This window comes from Bombina bombina, chromosome 4 (genome assembly GCF_027579735.1).
Source record: "Bombina bombina isolate aBomBom1 chromosome 4, aBomBom1.pri, whole genome shotgun sequence".
Classification (NCBI taxonomy): Eukaryota; Metazoa; Chordata; class Amphibia; order Anura; family Bombinatoridae; genus Bombina; species Bombina bombina.
This window is the reverse complement of record NC_069502.1, coordinates 1,001,116,635-1,001,136,824: the sequence shown is the minus strand read 5'-3', so window position 1 is coordinate 1,001,136,824 and position 20,190 is coordinate 1,001,116,635. Positions and strand designations below refer to the sequence as shown.

Sequence of the window (20,190 nt, the reverse complement as noted above, 5' to 3'; positions counted from 1 at the left end):
TTTGGAGTGTAGAGTAATTAGTATTTTATATATCTTAGAGAGAGTGCCCTGCGCTAATAATGTGGAGTGGCATAGTGTTTCGAATGGATTTAGGTTTCTTACCAGGTTATGTTTGTCTTTATGGTGGGAGAGAAAGTGTGCTAATTGTAAATATTCGAACCATCTATCAAAAAAGCTAATGTTCCTGTCCGCAAGGGCGGTTTTCTGGATGATGGTGCCTCTTTCTAGAACAAGATGGCAGGGCAAACCCGCTGATAGTGTGTACCGGTCCTGGGTCCGTTTTTGAAGTAGTGGAGGAAAATCTTTGTTGTGTAGAAGGGGGGTAAGTGGTGAGGGTATGGTCGATATGCCTTTTTGTGAACCTATAAGGTGGTCCCAAGTGGAGAGTGTATCAGTCACTAACGAGGGTGTAAGATAAGGTAGTGTCCTATGTTGCCTGTATGTCCAGCAGACTGACCCAAGACTTCGAGAAGTAGATAGATCATGCTCAAGCTTGACCCATTCTTTATCAGTACTGTTTTTGCACCAGTCGACTATTCTGGTCAGTTGTGCTGCCTGTGAGTAAAATAAAAGGTTGGGTACTCCCAGTCCCCCCTCATCCCTTTTCCTATAAAGGGTGGTTTTAGAGATTCGAGGGCGTAGTTTATTATTTTTTAATACGTTTAGAATAACCCTTTGCACTCATTGACCTTTCTCTTCATTTATAGTACTTTAATTCTCGGAGTTGCCAGTTAGTGCTGGGAGCAGGAGCATTGCAAGTTGTCGGATTGAAGACCATTACCACCAAAAACCTTGGTAAGTAGATTCAGGCTATCATTTACCATTGCTATAGGATTCTGTTAATTAAGTAGTCCATCTGGCATTGTCTTCATTACATATCACTCAAACTATAGGAACTATACTGCCTCTCTACTCTGAACAGGGAACTTTAAAGTATTTTGTTATTGTTAAACTCAAAATAGTATACTGGGGCTAGCTTTAGTTTTATCTTAAACATTTAAAGGTACACTCAAGTCAAAATTAAACTTTCATAATTCAGATAGAGTTGCAATTTAAAACAACTTTCCAATTTACTTCCATTAACAAAATGTGCACAGCCTTTTTATATTTAAACTTTTTGAGTCACCCGCTCCTACTGAGAATGTGCAAGAATTTACAGAATAAATGTATATGCTGTAATGGCGTTCACATGGTACATGTATTCATTTCTGATTACAAATGATCAGATAACAGCAGAAACATTAAAGGGACAGTCAAGTCCAAAAAAAACTATCATGTTTCAATTAGGGCATGTAATGTTAAACAACTTTCCAAATTACTTTTATCATGAATTTTGCTTTGTTCTTTTGGTATTCTTAGTTGAAAGCTAAACCTAGGAAGGCTCATATGATGATTTCTAAGCCCTTAAAGGCTGCCTTTTAGCTCATGCTTTTTGTGTTTACTTTTCACAACAGGGGAGAGCTAGTTTATGCGAGCCATATAGATAACATTGTGATCACGCTTGTGGCAGACACTGCACTAATTAGCTAAAATACAGGTCAATAGATAATAAAAAGTAATGTGATCAGGGGGCAGTTTGTAGAGGCTTAGATACAAGGTAATCACAGAGGTAAAAAGTGTATTAATATAACTATGTTGGTTATGCAAAACTGGGGAATGGGTAATAAAGGCAATATCTATCTTTTTAAACAACAAAAAACATAATTTATGTAAGAACTTACCTGATAAATTAATTTCTTTCATATTGGCAAGAGTCCATGAGCTAGTGACGTATGGGATATACAATCCTACCAGGAGGGCCAAAGTTTTCCAAACCTCAAAATGCCTATAAATACACCCCTCACCACACCCACAATTCAGTTTAATGAATAGCCAAGAAGTGGAGTGATAAAGAAAGGAGTAAAAAGCATCAACAAAGGAATTTGAAAATAATTGTGCTTTATACAAAAAAATCATAACCACCATAAAAAGGGTGGGCCTCTTGCCAATATGAAATAAATTAATTTATCAGGTAAGTTTTTACATAAATTATGTTTTCTTTCATGTAATTGGCAAGAGTCCATGAGCTAGTGACGTATGGGATAGCAATACCCAAGATGTGGAACTCCACGCAAGAGTCACTAGAGAGGGAGGGATAAAAATAAAAACAGCCATTTTCCGCTGAAAAAAAATTATCCACAACCCAAAATATAAGTTAATTCTCATAAATGTGAGGAAAAAACTTAAATCAACAGCATAAAAATCAAACTGAAACCGCTGCCTGAAGAACTTTTCTACCAAAATCTGCTTCCGAAGAAGCAAATACATCAAAATGGTAGAATTTAGTAAATGTATGCAAAGAAGACCAAGTAGCAGCTTTGCAAAACTGATCAACTGAAGCTTCATTCTTAAAAGCCCAGGAAGTGGAAAGTGATCTAGTAGAATGAGCTGTAATTCTCTGAGGCGGGACTTTACCCGACTTCAAATAGGCTTGATGAATCAAAAGTTTTAACCACAAAGCCAAGGAAACGGCAGAAGCCTTCTGACCTTTCCTGGAACCAGAAAAGATAACAAATAGACTCAAAGTCTTCCTGAAATCTTTAGTAGCTTCAACATAATATTTCAAAGCTCTCACCACATCCAAAGAATGTAAAGATCTTTCCAAAGAATTCTTAGAATTAGGACACAAAGAAGGGACAACAATTTCTCTACTAATGTTAGAATTTACAACCTTAGGTAGAAATTTAAATGAAGTTCGCAAAACTGCCTTATCCTGATGAAAAATCAGAAAAGGTGATTCACAAGAGACAGCAGATAATTCAGAAACTCTTCTAGCAGAAGAGATGGCCAAAAGAAACAACATTTTCCAAGAAAGTAGTTTAATGTCTAAAGAATGCATAGGCTCAAATGGAGGAGCCTGTAAAGCCTTCAAAACCAATTTAAGACTCCAAGGAGGAGAAATTGATTTAATGACAGGCTTGATACGAACCAAAACCTGCACAAAACAATGAATATCAGGAATTTTAGCAATCTTTCTATGAAATAAAACAGAAAGAGCAGAGATTTGTCCTTTCAAGGAACTTGCAGACAAACCTTTATCCAAACCATCCTGAAGAAACTGTAAAATTCTAGGAATTCTAAAAGAATGCCAAGAGAATTTATGAGAAGAACACCATGAAATGTAAGTCTTCCAAACTCGATAATAAATCTTTCTAGAAACACTTTTATGAGCCTGTAACATAGTATTAATCACTGAGTCAGAGAAACCTCTATGACTAAGCACTAAGCGTTCAATTTTCATACCTTAAAATTTAATGATTTGAGATCCTGATGGAAAAACGGACCTTGAGATAGAAGGTCTGGCCTTAATGGAAGTAGCCAAGGTTGGCAACTGGACATCCGAACAAGATCCGCATACCAAAACCTGTGAGGCCATGCTGGGGCCACCAGCAGCACAAACGATTGCTCCATGATGATTTTAGAGATCACTCTTGGAAGAAGAACTAGAGGCGGGAAAATATAAGCAGGTTGATAACACCAAGGAAGTGTCAATGCATCCACTGCTTCTGCCTGAGGATCCCTGTACCTGGACAGGTACCTGGGAAGTTTTTTGTTTAGATGAGATGCCATCAGATCTATTTCTGGAAGCCCCCACATCTGAACAATTTGAGAAAACACATATGGCTGGAGAGACCATTCTCCCAGATGTAAAGTCTGACGACTGAGGTAATCCGCTTTGCAATTGTCTATACCTGGGATATGAACCACAGAAATTAGACAGGAGCTGGATTCTGCCCAAACAAGTATCCGAGATACTTCTTTCATAGCTTAAGGACTGTGAGTCCCACCCCGATGATTGACATATGCCACAGTTGTGATATTGTCTGTCTGAAAACAAATGAACGGTTCTCTCTTCAACAGAGGCCAAGACTGAAGGGCTATGAAAAACGCACAGAGTTTCAAAATATTGATTGGTAATCCCGCCTCTTGAGATTTCCAAACCCCTTGTGCTGTCAGAGATCCCCAAACAGCTCTCCAACCTGAAAGACTCGCATCTGTTGTGATCACAGTCCAGGTTGGACGAACGAAAGAGGCCCCTAAAATTATACAATAGTGATCTAACCACCAAGTCAGAGAAAGTCAAACATTGGGATTTAAGGATATTAATTGTGATATCCTTGTATAATCCCTGCACCATTGGTTCAGCATACAAATCTGGAGAGGTCTCATATGAAAACGAGCAAAGGGGATCGTGTCCGATGCTGCAGTCATGAGACCTAAAACTTCCATGCACATAGCTACTGAAGGGAATGACTGAGACTGAAGGTTCCGACAGGCTGCAACCAATTTCAAACGTCTCTTGTCTGTTAGAGACAACGTCATGGGCACTGAATCTATCTGGAAACCTAAAAAGGTTACCTTTGTCTGAGGAATCAAAGAACTTTTTGGTAAATTGATCCTCCAACCATGTCTTCGAAGAAACAACACTAGTTGATTCATGTAAGATTCTGCAGAACGTAAAGACTGAGCAAGTACCAAGATATCGTCCAAATAAGGAAATACTGCAATACCCCGCTCTCTGATTACAGAGAGTAGGGCACCAAGAACCTTTGAAAAGATTCTTGGAGCTGTCGCTAGGCCAAAAAGAAGAGCAACAAATTGGTAATGCTTGTCTAGAAAAGAGAATCTCAGGAACTGATAGTGATCTGGATGAATCGGAATATGAAGATATGCATCCTGTAAGTCTATTGTTGACATATAATGCTCTTACTGAACAAAAGGCAGAATAGTCCTTATAGTCACCATTTTGAAAGTTGATACTCTTACATATCGATTCAAAATCTTTAGATCCAAAACTGGTCTGAATGAATTTTCTTTCTTTGGGACAATGAATAGATTTGAATAAAACCCCAGACCCTGTTCCTGAAACGGAACTGGCATGATTACCACAGATAACTCCAGGTCTGAAACACACTTCAGGAAAGCCTGAGCCTTTACTGGGTTTGCTGGAATGCGTGAGAGAAAAAAAATCTTCTCACAGGCGGTCTTACTCTGAGTCCTATTCTGTACCCCTGAGAGACAATACTCTGAATCCAATTATTTTGGACCGAATTGATCCAAACATCTTTGATTTTTTTTTAATCTGCCCCCTACCAGCTGAGCTGGAATGAGGGCCGCACCTTCATATGCGGCATTTGGGGGCTGGTTTTGATCTCTTAAATGGCTTGGATTTATTCCAATTTGAAGAAGGCTTCCAATTGGAAGCAGATTCCTTAGGGGAAGGATTAGGTTTCTGTTCCTTATTTTGTTGAAAGGAACGAAAACGGTTAGAAGCTTTAGATTTACCCTTAGGTCTTTTATCCTGAGGCAAAAAAACTCCCTTCCGCCTAGTGACAGTTGAAATTATTGAATCCAACTGAGAACCAAATAATTTATTACCTTTGAAAGAAAAAGATAGCAATCTGGACTTAGAAGTCATATCAGCATTCCAAGATTTGAGCCACAAAGCTCTTCTAGCTAAAATAGATAAAGACATAGATTTAACATCAATTTTGATAATATCAAAAATTGCATCACAAATGAAATTATTAGCATGTTGAATCAACTTAACAATGCTAGACAAATCATGATCCGATACTTGTTGCGCTAAAGTTTCCAACCAAAAAGTTGAAGCAGCTGCAACATCAGCCAAAGAAATTGCAGGCCTAAGAAGGTGACCTGAATATAAATAAGCTTTCCTCTGATAAGATTCAAGTTTCCTATCTAAAGGATCATTAAAATAAGTACTATCTTCCGCAGGAATAGTAGTACGTTTAGCAAGAGTATAGAGAGCCCCATCAACTTTGGGGATCTTTTCCCTAAAAACTCCAATCTAACTGCTGGCAAAGGATACAATTTTTTAAACCTTGAAGAAGGAATAAAAGAAGTATGAGGCCTATTCCATTCTTTAGAAATCATATCAGAAATATCATCAGGATCTGGAATAACCACAGGAGGTTTATAAACAGAATTTAAACGTTTACTAGTTTTAATATCAAGAGGACTAGTTTCCTCCATATCTAATGCAATCAACACCTCTTTTAATAAAGAACGAATATATTCCATTTTAAATAAGAGGATTTGTCAGTGTCAATATCTGAGGCAGGATCTTCTGAATCAGATAGATCCTCGTCAGAGAAGGATAATTCAGTATGTTGCTGGTCATTTGAAATTTCATCAACCTTATGAGAAGTTTTAAAAGACCTTTTACGTTTAGAAGGGGGAATGGCAGACAAAGCCTTCTGAATAGAATCAGCAATAAATTCTTTTAAATTCACAGGTATATCTTGTGCATTAGATGTTGAGGGAACAGCAACAGGTAATGAACTACTACTGATGGATACATTCTCTGCATGTAAAAGTTTATCATGACAACTATTACAAACCACAGCTGGAGGTATAACCCCCACAAGTTTACAACAAATGCACTAAGCTTTGGTAGAACTGTTATCAGGCCGCAGGGTTCCATCAGTGATTTCTGAGACAGGATCAGATTGAGACATCTTGCAAATGTAAGAGAAAAAAACAACATACTGTATAAAGCAAAATGATCAATTTCCTTATATGGCAGTTTCAGGAATGGGAAAAAATGCAAACAGCATAGCCCTCTGACATAGAAAAAAGGCAGGAGGCAAGAAATGGGGTCTTAAATAAAGAAAATATTTGGTGCCAAGTATGACGCACAACAAACAGAAAAAAAAATGTTGGCGCCAAAAACGAAACACTCGCGTCATAGATGACACAAAGGACTCTGCGTCAACTAAGACGCCGGAAATGACGAATTTGCGTCAATGAACGTAACTTTGCGCCAAAAAAATCTCGCTCAAAGAATGACGCAATAAACTCTGTCATTTTGCGCCCTTGCAAGCCTAATTCTGCCCCTGAATTTAAAAGAGTGTCAATTGGAAAAAGAGACTATACCCCAGGTAAGAATTTTTATTTATTTTTTTATTAAAAAAAAAACATTTCCTAGATATGAAACTGACAGTCTGCAAAAGGAAATATACTGAAAACCTGAATCATGGCAAATATAAGTACAATACATATATTTAGAACTTTATATAAATACATAAAGTGCCAAACCATAGCTGAGTGTGTCTTAAGTAAAGAAAGCATACTTACCGAAAGACACCCCATCCACATATAGCAGATAGCCAAACCAGTACTGAAACATTATCAGTAGAGGTAATGGTATATGAGAGTATATCGTCGATCTGAAAAGGGAGGTAGGAGATGAATCTCTACGACCAATAACAGAGAACCTATGAAATAGATCCCTGTGAGGAAAACCATTGCATTCAATAGGTGATACTCCCTTCACATCCCTCTGACATTCACTGTACTCTGAGAGGAACCGGGCTTCAAAATGCTGAGCAGCGCATATCAACGTAGAAATCTTAGCACAAACTTACTTCACCACCTCCATAGGAGGCAAAGTTTGTAAAACTGAATTGTGGGTGTGGTGAGGGGTGTATTTATAGGCATTTTGAGGTTTGGGAAACTTTGCCCCTCCTGGTAGGATTGTATATCCCATACGTCACTAGCTCATGGACTCTTGCCAAATACATGAAAGAAATTCTGGTGTTGACTGTCCCTTTAATATAATCCTTTGAAATCACAAGACACATGAGAGGGAGAAAAATATCATTTTATAGAAAGACTTAAAAACCCCTGTGTTGCGAGAGCTGTATTTTTGTCTCTGAAATATAAAGCTTCCCTAAATCCCTGCTGTTATGGTGACTCAATTTCCATTTGTTAAATGCATTTATTCAGTATTAGTTATTTTTAAAGCTTGGGTGGCATCTTTTCTTTGTGCCTCTCTTTTAAGGACTTCAATTTTGCTTCCTCTGTAAATCTCTGATAATAGAATCAAAGTGAAAGTAAAGAGAACACTTAATTGATGAGTAATTTAATAGTTCAAATACCCAAAGATATTCAGTTTATGCTAATTCCAAACAGAAAATGCTAGCACTTTTCTATATGATAAGGATCCTTAGATTTGGTAAGAAATAAATGTCAGGTTGCAGTGTTCTCCACAAAAGATTTTGACAGCTGGGGGGAATTATGTAGTAGCTGGGTGGGGGCAGATTAATGCCTTGCAATATTACATTTCTTGTTATTTATAAATATTGCTTAAAGGGACACTAAACCCAATTTGTTTTTCATAATTCAGACAGAGCATGCAATTTTAAGCAACTTTTTAATTTACTCCTATTATCATTTTCTTCCTTCTCTTGCTATCTCTATTTAAAAATCAGGAATGTAAAGCTTAGGAGCCGGTCTATTTAAGGTTCATGACCCCGGATAGCCCTTGCTTACTGGTGGCTACATTTAGCCACCAATAAGCAAGCGTAACCCAGGTTCTGTACCAAAAATGGGCCAGCTCTTAAAGGGACAGTACACTGTAAAATTGGTTTTATATGAATGTATTTTTAATGACTTGTTATACCAGCTGCAGAGTATTAAATGTATGAGAAATTGCATTTTCAGGTTTATTTGTGTATATGAAGTAGCTGGTTTTGTGCTTTTTAACCACAGCCCATTATAATGGGTTGAGCTTCAGGTAATATCAGATCTCATTATGCTATCACTTCCTTATCTTATATTTGTCTGGAAAACTAAAGCTCAATACATAGAGAGAACAATGGAAAATTATCTTTTTTTTTTTTAAGTTGTTAAAGCTTTATTGAGAAAAATCTGAAAATACAAAAAAAAATTCCCAAACACAGTGGGAAATATAAAGTCAATCATAGACCAACATATTGCAAATACAAGAAAACCCGGTTTGAAAATTATCATTTTATTACTTAACTATCCTGCACCCCACTGTGAGTGTAATTTCTTCTGCTGGCTGTGTTTACTTAGATTAGACTATTCAATAGCTGATACTCCAGTATCAAAACTTTCAGTATAGGTTAGGAAACTGCAAGCTAAATCAGCTATTTCAAAGTACAAAATAGGGGTAAAGGAGCTACTTGTAAACAATCTAATACACTCCAGCAGGTAAAATGAATCATTGGGAACAATTTAAATGGGAGAACATTTTTGGGTGAACTGTCCCTTTAAGCTTTACATTCCTGCTTTTTAAATAAAATGGCAAGAGACAACGAAGTAAATTAGAATGTTGCTTAAAATTGCCTGCTCTATCTGAATCATGAAAGAAAAACATTGGGCTTAGTGTCCCTTTAAGCTATCCAAAGCTAAACTTGATTGTATAATTTAATACAATTTGATTTCATGATAACTTATGCAACAAATATTACCTCATTTTAACTTGGCATTGGCTTAAATTTTATTCAGTGGTCAGTAAAATCAGCAAGGTGGTGTGCCCATTAAATAGTTTCTGGGAAGATCACAGAAGTTGTTTAATATGATCAATAATTTTTCTGACCTTCTGCTAAAGAGTGCACCTTTAATGTATTGCTAAACATTATGTCACAGATGCACACCGCACATACAAAATGTTATTTTATTTGCATATATATTTAAGTACAAACCATTACTAGAGTAAATATATTCATTTATATCTAGTTCCGAACTGACGCTTGATTTGTCTTTCAGCTCTCTCTTCCCGGTGTTTGCAACTTATAGTACACTACATTCCTATCATTAGGGCTCATTTTGAGGCTCGTATGCACCCTAAGCAATACAGCATGCTTCGACATTTTGACCACATCACTAAGGTAATGATTTATTTGGTAAATGTGCTATGATCACAGCATTTTGGAACAAGTTTACCAGATTTTTTATTTATATATATATATATATATATATATATATATATATTGTGTGTTTTTGTTTTTATTTTACAGGATTACAATGACCATATAGCTGAGATTTCTGCAAAACTGGTTTCAATAATGGATGGTTTATTTGATAAACTTCTGTCAAAGGTAATATTTAGCATAATGTGTTATAGTAAAAAATTGTAATGTATTAGGTATTTATAGGTTTTTATGCTGACAAATTTGAGGTGTGTACCTTGACCTTTTTTCCTTGATCATATTTTTTTCTTGACAGAGTTCATATCATAAGTATTTGTAATACTATTGTTTCTGACTTAGTCATGTCAGCATATCATTTTCTCCACTGTGCATTGTGAAGCTACATTATGATAGTGTGTCAGTACTATAGATACAGGAATACCCCGCTCATACAGTGGGTTAGGGATTGGAGCCCCGCTGTAAAGTGAAAACCGCCTTAAAGTGAAACATGGCAGTTGTAGCTTTCACATCACTTGCCAGTGTGTTTAAAAACTTGAAAACATGTTTGAACCAACATATATTAGGGTTGCAATAGTGCTACGTTTAGTTTAACACTAGCACAGCACAGTATTCAATTAGTATTCAATAAATACTGTACCTGTAAAATAGTGACAATTAATGTAGTACAATTTGCCAGACTATAGCACTGAGACACAGATTGCACTGTAATGCTGTAAACAGGGTGAACTGCACATAACAAAATGGTGCCAATCACTTTTCTTACAATCTCACAATGATTACAGTATGGTTTAAAAATCCTTGGAGGTTGAACTTCAGCTCCACAAAGCGCTGTATTAGTGAAGCGCTGTAAAGTGAGGTATGCCTGTACATTTATTGGTAGTGTAAGCAAATTAGTTGACTCCAATTACACAAACTGTAGGTCAATTCAACTTAAAAAGTCCATCAGACTTAGGGCTCCGTGTACTAAGCAGCGTAAGATGCTACGGAGCCCTTGGGGGGCAGGTTTGCACATTCCGCTATGCGGTGGTGAAGAGAAATCACCCCGAACTCGCTCGTTCTGGTTGATTTTCAGACCCTTCTCTCATATGACTGGTCACGCCAGGGAAGGGGCTGGCTTTAAACGCTCACTTGAACGTATAATGCTACATAAGAGCAGCGGACGAACAGGATCCGCTACCAGTATGCCGCGAAGGCGAGCGGATAACTTCTCAAGTTTAGAAGCTTGTCCACTCGCTATTTTAATCCATTGAGCCTTTAGTGTGTCTTGATACAGGTGTAGAAGGAAAGCTTACCTAATATTGCTTAGGCAGAAATATTGTTGTATATAGTAGATAGAGGACACGCTTTGTGTGTGTTTTGCACCAGGGAGCGCTCCAAGTATTATGCCTGTTACAGCTGAAAAAGGGAGAACACTGGTATGCTGTGAAATCGGATAATTTTTTGATTTATCAGCAAGTATAAATTTTGTTTCTTTCATGTAATTGGCAAGAGTCCATTAGCTAGTGACGTATGGGATATACAATCCTACCAGGAGGGGCAAAGTTTCCCAAACCTCAAATGCCTATAAATACACGCCTCACCACACCCACAATTCAGTTTTACAAACTTTGCTTCCTATGGAGGTGGTGAAGTAAGTTTGTGCTAAGATTTCTACGTTGACATGCGCTTCTCAGCTTTTTTTGAAGCCCAATTCCTCTCAGAGTACAGCGAATGTCAGAGGGACCTGAAGAGAGTATCACCTATTGAATGCAATGATTTTCCTAACGGGGGTCTATTTCATAGGTTCTCTGTTATCAGTCGTAGAGATTCATCTCTTACCTCCCTTTTCAGATCGACGATATACTCTCATATACCATTACCTCTACTGATAACTGTTTCAGTACTGGTTTCTCATAAGGTTGATGAAATTTCAAATGACCGACAACATAATGAATTATCCTCTTCTGATGAGGATCTATCTGTTTGAGAAGATCTTTCCTCAGATATTGACACTGACAAATCTACTTTTTTTTTTTTTTTTTAAAGAAGTGTTAATTATTTTGGATATCGTGGAAACTAGTCCTCTTGATATTAGAACTAGTAAATTCTGTTTTTAAACCTCCTGTGGTTACTCCAGAGGTTTTTTCCTGTTCCTGATGCTATTTCTGTTATGATTTCTAAGAAATGGAATTAGCCGGGTACTTCTTTTATTCCTTCTTCAAGGTTTAAAAAATTGTATCCTTTTACCAGCAATTTCTATAGAGTTTTGGGAAAAGATCCTCAAAGTTGATGGGGCTACTTCTACTCTTGCTGAATGTACCTCTATTCCTATGGAAGATAGTACTTAAGTTCCTTTAGATAGGAAACTTGTATATTATCTAAGGAAAGCTTATTTATTCAGGTCATTTCAGGCCTGCAATTTTCTTTGGCTGATGTTGGAGCTGCATCAACTTTTTTGTTGGAGATTTAACGCAACAAGAATTGGATTCTGATTTATCTAGTATTGTTCGCTTACTGCAACATACTAATCAGTTCTGATGCCATTTTTTGATATCATCAAGATTGATGTTAGATCTATGTCTTTAGCTATTTTCAGCTACAAGAGTTTTGAGGCTTAAATTTTGGAATGCTGATATGACTTTTTAAGTCTAGATTGCTATCTTTCTTTCCAAGGTAATAAGAGGCCTAAGGGTAAATATAAAGCTTCTAAATCATTTTCGTGTTTTTTTGTCAAAATAAGGAACAAAAACCTAATCCTTCCCTATGGAATCTGTTTCCAATTGGAAACCTTCATTAAATGGAATAAATCCAACCCATTTAAGAAACCAAAAGCCAGCCCCTAAGTCCGCATGAAGGTGCAACTCTCATTCCAGCTCAGCTGGTAGGGGGCAGATTAAGGTTTTTTCAAGAATGTTTTGGATAAATTCGGTCCAAAATCAATGGTTTCAGAGTATTGTCTCTCAGGGGTTTCGAATAGGATTCTGAGTAAATCCTCCTGTGAGAAGATTTGTTTCTCTCACGCATCCCAGCAAATCCAGTTAAAGCTCAGGCTTTCCTGAAGTGTGTTTCAGACCTGGAGTTTCAGGGGTAAGTCATGCCAGTTCCTTTTCAGGGACAAGGTCTGGGGTTTTATTGAAATCTATTCATTGTCCCAAAGAAGGAAATTTCATTCAGACCAATTCTGTATCTGAAAATTTTGAATCATTATGTAAGAGTACCAATTTTCAAATGGTGACTTTAAGGATTGTTCTGCCTTTTATTCAGCAAGGACATTTTAGGTCCACAATGGATTGCAGGATGTATACCTTCATATTTAGATTCATTCACATCATTATAAGTTCCTGAGATTCTCTTTTCTAGACAAGTGTTACCAATTCATTGCTTTTCCATTTGGTCTAGCAACCGCCCTGGTTGCTAGACCAAATGGAAAAGCAATTATGAAAACCAGAGAGCAGGGTATTGCAGTGTTTCATTTTTTGGACAATATCTTGGTAATAGCTCAGTCTTTCCATTCTGCAACTAGTGTTGTTTCTTCCGAAACATGGTTGGAGGATCAATTTTCCAAAATGTTTCTTGATTCCTCAGACAAGGGTCACCTTTTTAGGTTTCCAGATAGATTCAGTGTCCATGATTCTGTCTCTAACAGACAAGAGACGTTTGAAAGTGGTTGCAGCCTGTCGGCACCTTCAGTCTCAGTCGTTCCCTTCAGTGGTTATGTGCATGGAAAATTTAGGTTTCATGACTGCAGCATGATTCCCTTTGCTCGTTCTCACATGAGACCTCTCCAGCTTTGTTTGCTGAATCCATGGTGCAGGGATTATACAAAGATATTACATTTAATATCCTTAAATCCCAATGTTTGACACTCTCTGACGTGGTGGTAAATCACCAGCGTTTAGTTCAAGGGGCTTCTTTGTTTGGCTAACCTGGACTATGATCTCTACAGATGCAAGTCTTTCAGGTTGGGGAGCTGTTTGGGGATCTCTGACAGCACAAGGGGTTTGGAAATCTCAAGAGGCGAGATTGCCAATCAATATTTTAGAACTCCGTGCAATTCTCAGAGCTCTTCAGTTTTGGCCTCTGTTGAAGAGAGAACTGTTCATTTATTTTCAAACAGACAATATCACATACAGTGGCATTTGTCAAATCAGCAGGGTGGGACTCACAGTCCACAAGCTATGAAGAAGTATCTTGGATACTTGCTTGGGCGGAATCCAGCTCCTGTCTAATTTCTGCGGTGCATATCCCAGGTATAGACATTGGGAGGCGGATTATCTCAGCCGTCAGACTTTACATTGTGGTTCTTCTATCCAGATGTGTTTTCTCAGATTGTTCAGATATGGGGTCTTCTACAGATAGATCTGATGGCCTCTCATCTAAACAAGAGACTTCCCAGATGCCTGTCCAGGTTCAAGGATTTTCAGGCGGACACAGTGGGTGCACTGACACTTCCTTGGTGTTATCAACCTGCTTATATTTTCCCGCCTCTAGTTCTTCTTCCAAGAGTGATCTCCAGAATCATCATGGAACAATTGTTTGTGTTGCTGGTGGCTCCAGCATGGCCTCACAGGTTTTGGTATGCGGGTCTTGTTCGGATGTTCAGCTGCCAACCTTGGCCACTTCTGTTAAGGCCAGAACTACTGTTTTTTCCATCAGATTTTCAAATCATTAAATTTGAAGGCATGGAAATTGATCGCTTAGTGCTAAATCATAGAGGTTTCTCTGACTCAGTGATTAATACTATGTTACACAAGCTTGTAAATCTGTCTCTTGTAAGATTTATTATCGCGTTTGGAAGACTTACATTTCATGGTGGTGTTCTCATAAATTCTCTTGGCATTCTTTTAGAGTTGCTAGAATTTTACAGTTTTTTCAGGATAGTTTGGATAAGGTTTTGTCTGCAAGTTCCTTGAAGGGACAAATCTCTGCTCTTTCTGTTTTATTCACAGAAGGATTGCTAAACTTCCTGATATTCACTGTTTTGTACAGGCTTTAGTTCGTATTTAAGCCTGTCATTAAATCAATCTCTCCTCCTTGGAGTCTTAATTTGGTTTGGAGGGCTTTACAGGCTCCTCCATATTGAGCCTATGCATTCTTTGGACATTTAACTACTTTCTTGGAAAGTATTGTTTCTTTTGGCCATTTCTTCTGCTAGAAGAGTTTCTGAGCTATCTGCTCTTTCTTGTGAATCTCCTTTTCTGATTTTTCAGCAGGATAAGGCGGTTTTGCGGACTTCATTTAAATTTTTTCCTAAGGTTGTGAATTCTAACAACATTAGTAGAGAAATTGTTGTCCCTTCCTTGTGTCCTAATCCTAAGAATTCTTTGGAAAGATCCTTACATTCTTTGGATGTGGTGAGAGGTTTTAAATATTATATTGAAGCTACTAAAGATTTCAGGAAGATTTCTAGTCTATTTGTTATATTTTCTGGTTTTGGAAAGGTCAGAAAACTTCTGCTATTTCCTTGGTTTCTTGGTTAAAGCTTTTGATTCTTCAAGCTTATAGGAGTCGGGTCAGGCCCCGCCTCAGAGAATTACAGCTCATTCTACTAGATCAGTCTCCACTTTGTGGGCTTTTAAGAATGAAGCTTCAGTTGATCAAATTTGCAAAGCGGCAACTTGGTCTTCTTTACATACATTTACTAAATTCTACCGTTTTGATGTTTTTGCTTATTCAGAAGCAGTCTTTAATAGAAAAGTTCTTCAGGCAGCTGTTTCAATTTGATTCTTCTGCTGATGTTTTAAGTTTTTCTTGACATTTAAAGAATAAACTTATATTTTGTGTTGTGGATTATTTTTTCAGCGGAAAATGGCTGTTTGTTTTTATCCCTCCCTCTCTAGTGACTCTTGCGTGGAGTTTCATATCTTGGGTATTGATAGATATACCATACGTCACTAGCTCATGGACTCTTGCCAATTACATGAAAGAAAACATAATTTATGTAAGAATTTACCTAATAAATTAATTTCTTTCATATTGGCAAGAGTCCATGAGGCCCACCCTTTTTTATGGTGGTTATGATTTTTTTTGTATAAAGCACAATTATTTCAAAATTCCTTTGTTGATGCTTTTTACTCCTTTCTTTATCACCCCACTACTTGGCTATTCGTTAAACTGAATTGTGGGTGTGGTGAGGGGTGTATTTATAGGCATTTGAGGTTTGGGAAACTTTGCCCCTCCTGGTAGGATTGTATATCCCATACGTCACTAGCTCATGGACTCTTGCCAATATGAAAGAAATTAATTTATCATGTAAATTGTTACATAAATTATGGGGTTTTTTTTAAACTTTTCTTTTAAAATTGCTGGAAATAGCCTTTTAATAATCACATTTTCATCTAGTCTTAAAAATATCATTGCTATCTGAAAAAACCCTCAAATTAAATATAAATACCATGTGGTTTTTGTTGTTGTTTTTTTCAGTATGAAGTTAAAGCTCCAGTTCCATCAATGTGCTTTAGAAATATTTGTAAACAAACGACTAAAATGCATGAAGCAATTTATGATCTTCTTCCTGAAGAACAAACGCAAGTAAGTGTGGCTAGTGAGATTGTGAAACCCATAAAAGTTCAGTCAGCTGTAAAATAAATTTACCACAAAAATAGCAACACAAAAAACTTTATTTAAATCATTTTAAAATAATTCTGAAACAAAATACAAAAATAGTAAAACCAGCATCAAATGATCAGCACATTGACTGTGTAAAAAGTATTCAGTACATTAATAGTTAATGCTTTGCAGCCATTCTGTACCAATGCTAAGTTTAAAGGGACATTACACAGCTGACTACAACTACAGTAGCGGGGTTACTACTCACCATGTTATTGTTTTTCACTCCGGTACCTGCAGCTCTTTTTATTTTCACTCATTACAGAGTTGAGTTGTTAAAGCTCTGCATTGTATACTGAGCGCCGCCATCTTGAAGCTCGCGTATTGTTGCATTCTCTGATAGGAGCAGTGCTCTTTTACCGATCTGCTTTTTCACAGCTGTACCTTGCGCTTCAGTTTAGCTCACATAATAGACAACAAAACTGTTACATTTTTGTAGTTTTTCTCACAGTTAAATAACAACTATAAGCTAAAAAGATGGCGGCACCCAGTGTGAATAAGCAAAGCTTCACCAACTCCTGTTTGTAAGGGCTTAAAATAAGAAAATGACTGTAGAGAGCTGCAGGCGCAGAAGGAAAAACAAAACGCACAGTGAGTAGTAACAATTCTATTGTAGTTTAATGCAGACTCTAATAGCAACTGACCTGCTCTTGGTACATCGTCCTTTGTCATATAAACATCATTTTCTCCAACATTGGTGTGTCCGGTCCACAGCGTCATCCTTACTTGTGGGAATATCTCTTCCCCAACAGGAAATGGCAAAGAGTCCCAGCAAAGCTGGCCATATAGTCCCTCCTAGGCTCCGCCCACCCCAGTCATTCTCTTTGCCGTTGCACAGGCAACATCTCCACGGAGATGGTTAAGAGTATGTGGTGTTTAGTTGTAGTTTTTTTTATTCTACTATCAAGAGTTTGTTATTTTAAAATAGTGCTGGTATGTACTATTTACTCTGAAACAGAAAAAGATGAAGATTTCTGTTTGTGAGAGGAAGATGATTTTAGCAGACAGTAACTAAAATCGATTGCTGTTTCCACATAGGACTGTTGAGATGAAGTAACTTCAGTTGGGGGAAACAGTTAGCAGACTTTTCTGCTTAAGGTATGACTAGCCATATTTCTAACAAGACTGTGTAATGCTGGAAGGCTGTCATTTCCCCTCATGGGGACCGTTAAGCCATTTTCTTAGTCTCAAACAGAATAAGGGCTTAATATGGGCTATAAAACTGGTAGACACTTTTATGGGCTAAATCGATTGCTTTATTTGGACATTTTATACATGTTTATGCTGATAATTCACACTTATAAACTTGGGGAACGTTTTTTAACGTCAGGCACTATGTTAGACACCTTTTCCAGTCAGGAAGGGCCTTCCCAGTTGTAGGCTGAGCCTCATTTTCGCGCCATTACTGCGCAGTTGTTTTTGAGTGCAAGACATGCAGATGCATGTGTGAGGACCTGAAAGTAGTTGGAAAAGTTCCTAGAAGGCGTTATTTGGTATCGTATTCCCCTCTGGGCTTGGTAAAGTCACAGCAAAGGCTGTAGCTGGGACTGTATAGGGGTTAAATCTGTAACCGGCTCCGGTTTCGTTATTTTAAGGGTTAAAGCTCTGAAAAATTGGTGTGCAATACTTTTAATGATTTAAGACACTGTGGTGAAATTTTGGTAAATTTTGAACAATTCCTTCATATATTTTCACATTTTCAGTAATAAAGTGTGCTCTGTTTAAAATTTAAAGAGACAGTAACGGTTTTGTTTTAAAACGGTTTTTGTGTTTTATTGACAAGTTTAAGCCTGTTTAACATGTCTGTGCCTTCAGATAAGCTATGTTCTATATGTATGAAAGCCAATGTGTCTCCCCCTTCAAAATTTTGTGATAATTGTGCCATAGCGTCCAAACAAAGTAAGGACAGTACTGACACAGATAATGAAATTGCCCAAGATGATTCCTCAGATGAAGGGAGTAGACATGGTTCTACATCATCTCCTTCTGTGTCTACGCCAGTTTTGCCCACGCAGGAGGCCCCTAGTACTTCTAGCGCGCCAATGCTTATTACCATGCAACAATTGACGGCTGTAATGGATAATTCCATAGCAAATATTTTATCCAAAATGCCTGCATATCAGAGAAAGCGCGATTGCTCTGTTTTAAACACCGAAGAGCAGGAGGGCGCTGATGATAATTGTTCTGTCATACCCTCACACCAATCTGAAGGGGCCATGAGGGAGGTTTTGTCAGATGGGGAAATTTCAGATTCAGGAAAAATTTCTCAACAGGCTGAACCTGATGTTGTGACATTTAAATTTAAATTAGAACATCTCCGCGCACTGCTTAAGGAGGTGTTATCTACTCTGGATGATTGTGACAACTTTGTCATTCCAGAAAAATTATGCAAGATGGACAAGTTCCTAGAGGTTCCGGTGCACCCCGACGCTTTTCCTATACCCAAGCGGGTGGCGGACATAGTGAATAAGGAGTGGGAGAAGCCCGGCATACCTTTTGTTCCCCCTCCTATATTTAAGAAATTATTTCCTATGGTCGACCCCAGAAAGGACTTATGGCAGACAGTCCCTAAGGTCGAGAGGGCAGTTTCTACTCTAAACAAGCGCACTACTATTCCTATCGAAGATAGTTGTGCTTTCAAGGATCCTATGGATAAAAAATTGGAAGGTTTGCTTAAAAAGATTTTTGTACAGCAAGGTTACCTTCTACAACCCATTTCGTGCATTGTTCCTGTCACTACAGCAGCGTGGTTCTGGTTCGAGGAACTAGAAAAGTCGCTCAGTAGAGAGACTCCATATGAGGAGGTTATGGACAGAGTTCACGCACTTAAGTTGGCTAACTCTTTTATTTTAGATGCCGCTTTGCAATTAGCTAGATTAGCGGCGAAAAATTCAGGGTTTGCAATTGTGGCGCGCAGAGCGCTTTGGCTAAAGTCTTGGTCAGCGGATGTATCATCCAAGACAAAATTGCTTAACATCCCCTTCAAGGGGAAAACTCTCTTTGGACCAGAATTGAAAGAGATTATCTCAGACATCACTGGGGGAAAGGGCCACGCCCTCCCACAAGATAGGCCTTTCAAGGCCAAGAATAAGTCTAATTTTCGTTCCTTTCGTAATTTCAGGAACGGACCGGCCTCTAATTCTGCATCCTCTAAACAAGAGGGTAATGCCTCACAGTCCAAACCAGCCTGGAAACCAATACAAGGCTGGAACAAGGGTAAGCAGACCAAGAAGCCTGCTACCGCTAACAAAACAGCATGAAGGAGTAGCCCCCGATCTGGGACCGGATCTAGTGGGGGGCAGACTCTCTCTCTTTGCTCAGGCTTGGGCAAGAGATGTTCAGGATCCCTGGACGCTAGAAATAGTTTCTCAGGGTTATCTTCTGGAATTCAAGGAACTACCCCCAAGGGGAAGGTTCCACATGTCTCACTTATCCTCAAACCAAATAAAGAGACAGGCGTTCTTAGATTGTGTAGAAGACCTGCTAAAGATGGGAGTGATACACCCAGTTCCAATGACGGAACAAGGAATGGGATTTTACTCAAATCTGTTCGTAGTTCCCAAAAAAGAGGGAACCTTCAGACCAATTCTGGATTTAAAGATCCTAAACAAATTTCTCAGGGTACCATCGTTCAAAATGGAAACCATTCGAACGATTCTACCCACTATCCAGGAAGGTCAATTTATGACTACCGTGGATCTAAAGGATGCGTACCTACATATTCCTATCCACAAAGAACATCATCAGTTCCTAAGGTTCGCCTTTATGGACAAACATTACCAGTTTGTGGCCCTCCCATTCGGATTAGCCACTGCTCCAAGGATTTTCACAAAGGTACTCGGGTCCCTTCTAGCGGTTC

General features: G+C 38.1%; 1 protein-coding gene across 1 annotated transcript in view; it reads left to right on the top strand.

The window, feature by feature from the left end:
• The first annotated feature begins 711 nt into the window (after positions 1-711).
• The window catches only part of LOC128657675 (vacuolar protein sorting-associated protein 54-like), a 55,660-nt gene continuing 36,181 nt past the window's right edge, over positions 712-20,190 (top strand). The window contains exons 1-4 of the mRNA XM_053712072.1: positions 712-795; positions 9,580-9,701; positions 9,831-9,911; positions 16,146-16,253. Coding sequence (XP_053568047.1) covers positions 9,651-9,701; positions 9,831-9,911; positions 16,146-16,253 — 240 coding nt within the window. The 5' untranslated portion in view covers positions 712-795; positions 9,580-9,650. The remainder of the gene's footprint in view (positions 796-9,579; positions 9,702-9,830; positions 9,912-16,145; positions 16,254-20,190) is intronic.